Here is a 12,333-nt window from a genome sequence, read left to right as displayed (position 1 = left end):
TGTGTCCGGATACTCGGCAGTAAGTCGGACTCGTTTCCCGTGAATGTTGGCCTCCGACAGGGCTGCGCTTTATCACCAATCCTGTTCGTGATTTTCATGGATAGGATATCGAGGCGTAGTCGTGGAGGAGAGGGGTTGCAGTTCGGTGACCTGAGGATCTCATCGCTGCTCTTTGCAGATGATGTGGTCCTTATGGCATCATCCGTCTGTGACCTTCAACAGTCACTGGATCGGTTCGCAGCCGAGTGTGCAGCGGTTGGGATGAGGATCAGCACCTCCAAATCTGAGGCCATGGCTCTCAGCAGGAAACCGGTGGATTGCCTACTCCGGGTAGGGAATGAGCCATTACCCCAAGTGAAGGAGTTCAAGTACCTCGGGGTCTTGTTCGCGAGTGAGGAAACAATGGAGCGAGAGATTGGCCGGAGAATCGGAGCAGCGGGGGCGGTATTACAGTCACTTTACCGCACCGTTGTGACGAAAAGAGAGCTGAGCCAGAAGGCAAAGCTCTCAATATACCGGTCGATCTTCGTTCCTACCCTCACCTATGGTCATGAAGGCTGGGTCATGACCGAAAGAACGAGATCACGGGTACAAGCGGCCGAAATGGGTTTTCTCAGACGGGTGGCTGGCGTCTCCCTTAGAGATAGGGTGAGAAGCTCAGCCATCCGTGAGAGACTCGGAGTAGAGCCGCTGCTCCTTTACGTTGAAAGGAGCCAGTTGAGGTGGTTCGGGCATCTAGTAAGGATGCCACCTGGGCGCCTCCCTAGGGAGGTGTTCCAGGCACGTCCAGCTGGGAGGAGACCCCGGGGAAGACCCAGGACTCGGTGGAGAGATTATATCTCCTCACTGGCCTGGGAACGCCTCAGGATCCCCCAGTCGGAGCTGGAGGATGTGGCCCGGAGAAGGGAAGATTGGGGTTCCTTACTGGAGCTGCTGCCCCCGCGACCCGATCCCGGATAAGCGGTGGACGATGGATGGATGGATGGATATACACACACACACACATATATACATATATATATACACACACACACATATATACACATATATATATATATACACACACACACATATACATATATCATATATACATACACACACATATATATATATACACACACAGCTTTGTTACATCTTCACCGCCATTTGAATTTTCTCGACCAATTCCACCAAAGTGGATTGACCCAGCAGAGCCTAGGTTCAGATGATCGAACTGGACTTACGTTCTCTGGAGAAGTCGGAGGGATGAACCTTCTGGCACAGACCAGGAAGGAGTCAGGCTGGGGTTTGCTTTTCTTCACCTCGGGATCATCGCCCAGAACGATGTGGTCGAACCGATTGAAGAAGTCTTTGTGGTTCAACGTCTTCAACTGGAACGTCGCCCCAGCCGAGCTGGTGGCCACTGCGATGGGGATGTTGTGCTTCTGTAGATGGTGCACCAGTTTCTCCACACCTAGTGGTGCCAAAATGAGACTTCAGATAATTATACAAGGCAAATGTTTAAAAAAAAAATGAAATCCCTGTTGGCAGTGAATATGTTTTTATTTTCTATTCAATTAGCGAGCAGAGCGGGAGGGATTTCAATCTACAGCTTCAAAGACTATCTATAAATTTTTTTAATAAAAACTCCCCTTTAACTTTCTTGTTAGATCAGGGGTGTCCAAACTACGGCCCGCGGGCCAACTGCGGCCCGTGGTCCATTTTTAATTGGCCCACGGCAAATTCTACAAAAGTCTAATGGAATATGGCCCAGATAGAAACTTGCGCTTGAATGTTTTGTACTTATTAGTTCTAGCACAGAAACACAGTTTTGACTTGTCAGCTAATTTAAAACATCAAGTGTCAGATAAAGCTTGTGCTTTTGATTTTTACTCGATTGCATGTGATGAGAGCACCGATGCGACAGACACCGCACAGCTGTTCATGTTTTTTTGTTTTAACTTTTGCGTTACAGAAGAGCTGCTTGGCCGACCAGTGGAATCTCCTGTTAGTCCCCCGGCGGGGCCTGAGCAGCCGGGAGACTGGGTGACTGTCCGAAAGAAGTGTTATCAGAAGCCCACGGTTCACCACCAACCACTTGCTGTTTCTAACAGGTTCTCCCCACTCAGTGACAAACCAGCTGAGAAGCCAACTCTGGTAATCGGTAGCTCAATTTTGAGATACATTCATTTTGAGACACCAGCGACAACAGTCACGCACATTCCTGGGGCCAGAGCGGGCGACATAGAAGCACATTTGAAACTGCTGGCTTAGGCTAAACGTAAATACAGTAAGATTGTTATTTATTCACGTCGGCGGTAATGACACGCGATTGCGTCAATCGGAGTGTACTAAAGTTAATGTGGAGTCGGTGTGTACATTTGCCAAAACAATGTCGGACTCCGTAGTTTTCTCTGGTCCTCTGCCAAATCCTTTGAATGATGACATGTTTAGCCGTATGCCATCATTCCGCTGGCTCTCATGGTGGGGTCCAGATAATGATGTGGGCTTCGTAGACAATTGGCGGACTTTCTGGGGAAGACCTGGTCTAATTAGGAGTGATGGCATCCATCCTACTTTGGCTGGAGCAGATCTCATATCCAATAATATTACAAAGTTTATTAGTGGAACTAATCCATGACAACACAAAGTTGAGACCAGGAGAAAGAGTTGCAGTCTTACACACTTCTCTGTCCTTCGTTCCGGGCAGTCACCCACTCAAATCACCATAGTGACTGTGTCTGCCCCACGACCACTGAAATTAATCAAATCTATGGTTAACGGAAGAGGAGTTATACATGAAAACCTAATTAAAATAAACACCACCGCTGCAAAAGTGCAACTAAATCGAAAAATTAAATGTGGGCTCTTAAACATCAGATCTTTATCAACGAAAGCTAGATTGGTAAATGATTTAATATTAGATAATAAGATTGATTTATTTTGTCTCACTGAAACCTGGCTGAGACGTGAAGAATATGTCAGTCTAAATGAATCCACTCCACCTGGTCATATTAATACTCACATACCTCGAGGCACTGGCCGAGGAGGTGGAGTTGCGGCCATATTTGACTCAAACCTCTTGATCAATCCTAAACCTAAACTAAACTATAACTCTTTTGAAAGCCTTGTTCTTACGCTCTCAAACCCAACATGGAAAACAATAAAGCAAGTTTTATTTGTTACTGTGTACCGCCCTCCTGGTCCGTATTCTGAATTTCTATCTGAATTCTCAGAATTTTTATCAAGTTTAGTCCTTAAAACAGATAAAGTAATTATTGTAGGTGACTTTAATATTCATGTGGATGTTGATAGTGACAGCCTTAATAATGCATTTATCTCAATATTAGATTCAATTGGGTTCAGTCAAAATGTACATGAACCAACTCACTGTTTAAACCACACTCTGGACCTTGTTCTGGGATATGGTGTTGAAATTGAAAGTTTATCAGTGTGTCCACATAATCCTCTTTTATCAGACCTGTTACTGGACTACAAGCCAGTAGGCAAAATATCCTACGCTCGATGTTTATCTGAAAGTGCTGTGACTAAATTTAAGGAAGTGATTCCATCAGCATTTAATTCAATACCAGGACTCAATATCAATATAATGGAGGACTCCAATGCTAACTTTAGTCCCTCCCAAATTAATCATCTTGTTGATAGCGCTGCAGCCTCACTGCGAATAACACTCGACTCTGTCGCTCCTCTAAAGAAGAAGATCATAAAACAGAAAAAGAAAGCTCCATGGCTTAATTTACAAATCCGCAAACTAAACCAAAAGTCGAGAAATCTTGAAAGTAAATGGCGTTCCACTAAATTGGAAGAATCTCGTTTAGTCTGGTTAGATCATCTTAAAAGGTATAAGAAGGCTCTCCGTAATGTCAGAGCAGCTTATTACTCTTCCTTAATAGAAGAAAATAAGAACAACCTCAGGTTTCTTTTCAGCACTGTAGCCAGGTTGACAGAAAGTCACAGCTCTACAGAGCCTTCTATTCCTATATCTCTCAGTAATGACGACTTCATGAGCTTTAACGATAAAATTATAATTATTAGAGACAAAATTAATCTCTTCCTGACCTCAATTGGTAATGACTTAACTTCAACCGCCTGAATTTCAAAAACATCTGTAACTCCTGAAATATATCTAGACTGTTTTACTCCAATCAACCTTAACCAACTAACTTCAACAATCTCATCATCTAAGCCAGGGGTCCCCAAACTTTTTCCTGTGAGGGCCACATAACTTTTCCCTTCTCTGATGGGGGCCGGGGTCAGTTTGTAACAGAAAAAGTGTGACGATCGCAGGGGTGCCTAAACGTAAACATTTATTGTTTTGCAGAAAGCCACACATAACCAAGCTGAGCTAACAGTCCACTTTTTAGCTTTGAGAGTTTGTCTGCTCGCATTTGGCCTTGCAAGTTATCATACTTGTCTTTGTGACAGGATTCATAGTGTCGGCGCAGATTGTATTCTTTGAATACCGCCACCGCCTCTTGACAGGTGAGACAAACAGCCTTTTCTTTGCATTGAACAAAAAAAGAATCGTTTGACCACTGCAGGTTAAATACCCTGCATTCTGAATCAATTTTTCTCTTACATAACCTTTTCGCCATTATTCCGTTCTATTTGACAGGGGCTAGTCTAGGATTTGCGTGGCCAGACTGAAAAAAAATCATAATGCGTCTCTGGTATTGTTCAGGGGGCCGGGCCAAATGTGGAGGCGGGCCGTATCCGGCCCGCGGGCCTTAAAGACTTGGATGTCTAGCAACTTCTTGATGTTAAACACCGACAAAACTGAAGTAATTATACTTGGCCCTAAACGCCTCCGAAACGCATTTTCTAATGACATAGAAGCTCTGGATGGCATTAATTTGGCCTCCAGCACCACTGTAAGGAATCTTGGCGTCATCTTTGATCAGGATCTGTCTTTTAACTCCCACATAAAACAAATCTCAAGGACTGCCTTCTTTCATCTATGTAACATTGCAAAAATAAGACACATCCTTTCTCAAAATGATGCAGAAAAACTAGTCCATGCATTTGTTACTTCAAGGCTGGATTACTGCAACTCATTGCTATCAGGTTGTCCCAAAAAGTCGCTTAAGACTCTTCAGTTGATCCAAAATGCAGTGGCACATGTATTGACAAGAACAACGAAATGGGATCATATTACTCCTGTATTAGCTGCTCTGCACTGGCTCCCGGTAAAATACAGAATAGAATTAAAAATCCTTCTCCTGACTTACAAATCAATTAATGGTCAGGCTCCAGCATATCTTAAAGATCTCATAGTACCTTATAAACCAACTAGAGCATTGCGCTCTCAGACAGCATGGTTACTTGTAGTTCCTAGAGTCTCTAAGATTACAATGGGAGCCAGAGCCTTCAGCTATCAAGCTCCTCTCCAGTGGAACCAGCTTCCAGTTTGTGTTCGGGAGGCAGACACACTCTCCACATTTAAGAGTAGGCTAAAGACTTTCCTTTTTGATAAAGCTTATAGTTAGGGCTGGCTCAGGTTTGCCATGGATCAGCACCTAGTTATGCTGCTATAGGCTTAGACTGCCGGGGGACACCTCCCTGCTCTCTTCCTTCTCTTCCTCTCTCCTCCCCTCCCTCTCTATCTGTATGCATTTATGTAAATGTATGTTACTAACTCATCATCCGGGGTATCATCCCCGGAGTTTCTGTGTCTCATGTGGCAGGTTGCCACTGATAAAGTTTACGTCAGGATCAGGAATCGTGGCTGCGCCTGCTGCCCTGGTCCTGCTGGACACCGGGAAGCCTTTTTGACATTTTCCTGGATTCATCCACACTTTCTCTTTTTCAACACAACATCATTTTCTGTCAAATGTTGTATTTGTACTATGTTGTTTATCCTGTACATACGACATCTATTGCAAGTCTGTCCGTCCTGGGAGAGGGATCCCTCCTCAGTTGCTCTCCCTGAGGTTTCTTTCATTTTTCCTTTTTCTTTTAGGAAGTTTTTCCTTGTGCGATGCGAGGGTCTAAGGACAGAGGATGTCGTAACCTGTACAGTATGTAAAGCACACTGAGACAAATATATAATTTGTGATATTGGGCTATACAAATAAATTTGATTTGATTTAGGAGTCTAAAGGCCACAACATAATTCGAGCACGAGGACTTTACCACAGAGAATTTCAAGCTTTCCTGTCTGATGTCGATGCTGAAATCGGGGACGTACACCGTTCTGATGTGCGCTGGCTAAATCGTGGCTCCGTGCTGCAGCAGCTTTATTCCCTGAGATCAGAAATCGATCTGTTTTTGAAAGAAGGACCCTCCATGGTTGGCAGACCTGGCATTATTAGTTGATCTTACTGGTCATCTCAACACTGAACAAGAGCCTACTGCGCACATGAAAGCATTCTGTGTGAAGCTCCGTCTCTTTGAGACACAACTACGCAACTTCAATGTTGCGCACTTCCCCACTCAAATATGTGAGCAAACATTTTCTGTTAACTCTGAACAAAAGCAGATTGAGAACCAAAATGACCGACAGCATCTCTGTGATATCCTTCGTATCTCAAACACCAAACTTACTCCTGACCTGCAGCATCCTTCAGTCCAAAGTGCAGCATCACTGCTCCCACTGAGTGCAACGCTGTTCCCATTATAGGAGAGTTAAAACATATATTACACAGTATTCATGTTAATATGCTAAATTTTTCAATACATACAGTCAATTAAAGTTGATAACATTTTCTAACTAATGTTAGTTGATGTGTTAACAATCCCAATAACCTATTTGTTTAACAAGCTTGAGATATATCCATACCCTTTTCCCCTCATCCCCCCCCCCCTGATTTGTTTTTAGGCAATATACCTTAAAAGTATGAGTGGCCCATGTGTTTTATGTGGTTTAAATCTGTCATCAGTATCACTTAAACTAGACCAATGCAAAGTAACGAATGAATGAAATAATGAAATATAATATAAATAAAAGTGTCCATTCTACTGTGTTGTCTATTGAAACCAAAACTACTAGTGCCGAGATGTCCCAGCATGCACTGCGTGTGAGGTTTGAGATTTGTAACACAAATGGAGACATTTAGTTGTTGTGCTTTTCTTTTAGAAACAATGTTGTCATAGTCGAAACCTATTTGATAAATAATGCCTTAAATATGGCATTGCAGGTGAAACGGCGTGGTATATCAGACATACCTGGCATGAGTTTGGAGGAGGGAAAGATCCTTTCTTGTATCCGTCTGCTTTCAGCGAGGAGTTCCTGGGCAGACATGGGGAGCTCCAGAGCATCTCGGATCATCTGGGAAGCATCGAGAGCGTTCCTACCCATCACTGACGACTTCACGTCCCAAGTGTACTGCTTTCCGAAGCGGTCACATATTTCCTGGAAGGACACAGTGTACAGTCGCTCTGTGTCTAAAATGAGAAAATACAAGAACCTTCAATTAAATGTCATTAACATAGCACATGAATGGAGCCCGGCCAATGCTACAAGTCTGTGACCTCAAACTTTATGTCAAAAGCACATATACACATACATACATACATACATACATACATACATACATACATATATATATATATATAGTGTGTGTGTATACACATATATATATATATATATATATATATATATATATATATATATATATATATACACACACTATATATATGTGTATACACACACACACTATATATATATATATATATATACATATATATATATATATAGTGTGTGTGTATACACATATATATAGTGTGTATATATATATATATATATATATATATATATATATATATATATATATATGTAAAAAGTACATCATTCAATATTATTTCCAAACCAGACAATAGAAACAAACACATGATCAAGGATTAGACAGCCCCAAACAGAGCTTTAGTATCAAACCTAACGTCATTACAACATAAACTGCTGGGTTTAGCGGTAGATTTATAATCGCCAAGCACAACCTAATGACTGCAGGCCTATGGTTAAAACTTATACAACTCTTTAAATCGGCACATGATGATTAATGAATTTCTAACGGTCCGTAAAACGTCAACTTTCAAAAGCGGGTCACTGCTGGAGAAAACTCTTGCGGTAGGCTAAACATTAGGGGGTAACATAACGTTACGTTTCAACGAGGTAAAGCAATAGTAAACGTTGTTTTTATGAGGTTTGTAGAACAGACTGATATTTGCAATGTATGCCGAATGCACCAAAAGGTTATTAGAAAAAAAAACATAATATCATGTTTGATTTGATAGCCTACGTTATGTTGGCAGTGTGCAATAGATAATGAATTTCTACGTTTTCTATGCAGTTTCGGCATGCCAAGTGAATAGCTGCGTCCCAATCCAGCCCATGAATTGAGACACAGCTAGCTAGTTAGCTTCAGCGTAACTCCTCGTATGTAATGACAAACACAACCACAAAACATAACACACATAATACGTTTCAAGACCTAATAATAATCCATCCATGTCGAAAACGACATGGCTCACGGGTTTGTAGTTGTGATTTAAGGCAGACATGCTTGACTCATGGGTTTAGTTCCGCGTTCAAAATGTCGGAAGGGGGGGGGGGGGAGAAAAAGTAACCCCGATATGTGTCATAGCGTTAAAAAATACAGCTACTGCGTGTAGTGCTCCAACAACAGACCAAAATAAGTTTTTACAATATTGGTCGGGTTAAAAGTAACCACGAATGAGATATTTAAGACTGAAATTGAATTTCCGTCTGCTCAGAGATTATTTTTAGTCGTCCAAGCGCAATGGCCAGTGGGAAGTGAAGTCCACACAGAATTCCAGTGGCACTTTATTTTTTAAACTTCTCAAACTATTTTTTTCAAGGTGGACATACTTTTTTGAAAATGAATTATTATTATTACTATTATTACAATTATTACATTATTACTATTATTATTATTATTATTATTAGTAGTAGTAGTAGTAGTAGTAGTAGTAGTAGTAGTAGTAGTAGTAGTAGTAGTAGTAGTAGTAGTAGTATTAATAATAATAATATTATTATTATTTCTGTTTGTTTGTTTCCCGAAATATCCCTAGAGTTTTCAAGCATATTCATTACACCAAATATCCACTTCACCAGTAAATGATATATTTCATAGTTTAAATACTGTTCTTTTACATGTTAATATCATCACTATCAATATGTATAAACCGTATATACCGTCACTGAATACTGTAGGATATACAGTATTAGTTGGACATTGGTACACAGCTAAGGTAAAAAAACTGCAAATATAATATAGATTTAAACTTCTATATATATATGTTTTAAAAACTATATATATAAAATCGCTGTGGATAGACAATCAATTTGTTATTTCACTTTTAATTCATCCAGTGATTTAGTATTGTACTTCCATAAAGTTGTGGCACTTACAACTAACAGATACTGTAGCTTTAAACAAAAGCAAAAAGATTGTGTCATCTCTTTCTATCCTTTTTGTCAATAGTAAATGTATAAAATCCTTCCCTATAAGATAAGACAAGAGCGTCTTTATTGTCGACCATCTATACACACTGCAGTAGTGCAATAACAAATAAGTAGTGCAATAATAGAAACATAAATACAGGTAGTGTAAATATACTGTAGCTTACATTTCTTATGATGCAACTCAACTGCATATTTTTTTAAATAAATTAATAGTCTACAAACCCAAGATGAGATAACCCTGATGACATCACAATGACATCATGAGGGTTCATTTCTGAGACTTGACAAAGCTCCTTCAAATAAAAGTAAACTGACTTCTATGTGTAAAACCAGGGGAATGCCTATTCAAGTGACTATCTACAACTTTTGAATGCCCTCACTTACCTGAGACACACATGTTCTCCGAACAAGTCCATAGATGCTGCTTTTTCACTTGCTGAATAACAAATGTTTTTCATTCAGTGTGCTACATTTCCATTTTCCAGAGCGTGTCGCAGGGATGGGCCGCGGCAAATTACTGACAAAAGCCTGTTCACTGCATTGTTAGCAGAACAGCCACATTTTTGAGAATAATTGGAAGCTCCATGTTAACAGAGTTTGTCTTGTTAGTGTGAAAGAGATGTCAGGGGAATGAGAGAACCCTGTAACCTGGACAATCTAATGAGTTTATGGATTTCAGGTCTAATTGGGGGACGGCGAGAGTGAAATGGAGACTTTGAGTTCCGTCGAGTGTGCTTTGTGCCAAATTGTGTAGTTTAAGGAATTGCTCAGACTGACTGAGAGCTCGGAACCATAAGTAGGAGCAAGAACCCTTTGTCTTTTCTGGAGGAGTATGAAGATGCACATTTTCGGTTCGAGTACCTATTGAATTTCAAAAAATGTTTTAATGTATTGTTATTATTATTATTATCATTAATTTAATAATAATAATAATAAATATTATTATATGTCTTTTGAGGGGAAAAAGAGGTGGGATAAAAAAACGTTGGTATCTGATAGTTTTAAAAGTTAAAGCCCCACCTTTAACCCTCATTTAGATAGATTACTTTTTGTGTGTATATTTATCTTGGAAAAACGTACAAAAAATCCTATTGGAGGTGTACCATAAACCAAACAGGAAGTCAATGAATTTACTGTACAATTTTTGGCTTCAAATTTGGTCAGTGTAATCTTGAGACGTCTGAGCAAACGATATTGAAAATTTAAAGTTTTCGTTAAACAATGTAACCGAGGTGGCAAAAATGCTGTTGTAACTTGAGCGTACATTGTCAAATATATTCCAAATTTGTCACGGTGGATAAGACATCTCGTGCCAATATTGACTCATCGTCGTAAGCTTTATTTGTATAGCACCTTTCATACAAGAATTGCAGCCCAAAGTGTTTCACAGCAGAAACATAACAATTAGTACAAGATTAGACAGAATAAGAGCATTTACAGTACAATAATCACAGTGATCATGTAAATGAGTCTGAAGTACCATTACAAAAATAGCAGTATTAAAATAGTATGAAAAAAAGTATTGATGCTTCATAGAGAGAGTTGTGAGTGTTCGTCAAACGGCCCTGCTCTGGTGGCGCAGCAAATTTCGATCCTTCGCCTTGAAAAAAGAAACTGTTGTACCTCGATTTAGAAATGTTGTCATAGCGCCACCTACTGGCAAAAATAAGTTAGTTGTTATACTTTGGCGTACTGCTCTAATCAGGTTAACCAGACACCCTCAAATTTGGTCAGCTTGACATTCAGGATTGTGAACGTTTTTGTGGAACGCCGTCGCTGCTTCCTGTTTCATGGTGAACAGTGCATATTGTTCTCCATGAAACAAAAAGTTGTTTTTTAGGGACTAGGGAAGCTTGCAAACAAACTAACCTTGGCACACTCATTAACAGTGACAATATTTGTTATGTGATATGGTTATTTTGCTTGGGTGTGACAAGGGGGCTCGATGGCATCCCCGAACCGTTTAAACTTAAAGCCCCATTTTTAGCCTTCACGTAGATGGATAAAATTTGGTAGGTATATGTATCTTGGGAAGACGTACAAAAAAGCCTCTTGAAGGTGTAGTGTAAACCAAACAGGAAGTCAGCTATTTTTTATTTACTGCACAATTTTAGGGCATTTATCTCCTCCTAAAGTATTTACCAGATGAACTTTAAATTTAATAAGTGTAATCTTGAGACCTATCTAAGCAAACGATATTGAAAATCTCGAGTTTACGCTGAATTATGTCGCCGTGGTGTGACGGCGAAAAAGCGCCTCTTCCCGTAAAACAGGAAGTTGAGCGTACATTATCTACTCTGCTCCAAATTTCTGATGCTTGATAAGCATCCCAACCTGAAGACATTTACAATCAAATATTGACACAGTCATAGCGCCACCTACTGGCAACAGGAAGTTATGGGACAAATGATCATCCCATTGAAATGACACTTAGACAGTGTGGTCTACGCCTGAGGTACAAGAACGTGACGTACGATTAGTGCGTGCTCTCTAGCGCCACATAGTGGACACAGGAAGTGACCTCAGGTATCGGGCTTGCGGCACAAAGAGCGAGGGCCCGCTCATCGCTGCTTGCAGCTTTAATTTTGTTTTGTTTTGTATAAAATAACTCTGACAGGTCAGAGAAGTTGGGTATTTAATTTAGTTCCAGCAGGATCATGAGTGCAGAGGAAACTAGAAGAGAGTATAAGTCTGATGATGCTTCCAATCCCACAAATCAACATAACAACAAATAGATGACAGTCTGGAAGAAGTAGCAGGAGATTGCTATGAAGCTAGCCTGGAGCGACACTTTGCTGTCTGACTGAAACAGTGTGTCTGTAGATATAAATAGTGGAGTGGTAGAAACACAGTTAGTTAGTTTTCACATCTCCCTCTGGAGCATGACTGCTGCAGAGACACTGCTACAA

General features: G+C 40.4%; 1 protein-coding gene across 1 annotated transcript in view; it reads right to left on the bottom strand.

Annotated features, from left to right (window-relative positions):
* Window positions 1-8,538, bottom strand: part of pudp (pseudouridine 5'-phosphatase) — a 35,077-nt gene extending 26,539 nt beyond the window's left edge. Inside the window, exons 1-3 of the mRNA XM_029444506.1 lie at window positions 8,430-8,538; window positions 7,165-7,383; window positions 1,224-1,453 (exon numbers count right to left, since the gene is read on the bottom strand). Of these exons, the coding sequence (XP_029300366.1) occupies window positions 1,224-1,453; window positions 7,165-7,383; window positions 8,430-8,499 (519 nt within the window). The 5' untranslated portion in view covers window positions 8,500-8,538. The remainder of the gene's footprint in view (window positions 1-1,223; window positions 1,454-7,164; window positions 7,384-8,429) is intronic.
* Window positions 8,539-12,333: the final 3,795 nt, after the last annotated feature.

Source organism: Cottoperca gobio, chromosome 2 (assembly GCF_900634415.1).
Source record: "Cottoperca gobio chromosome 2, fCotGob3.1, whole genome shotgun sequence".
Classification (NCBI taxonomy): domain Eukaryota; kingdom Metazoa; phylum Chordata; class Actinopteri; order Perciformes; family Bovichtidae; genus Cottoperca; species Cottoperca gobio.
This window is presented reverse-complemented; position numbering and strand designations above follow the sequence as displayed.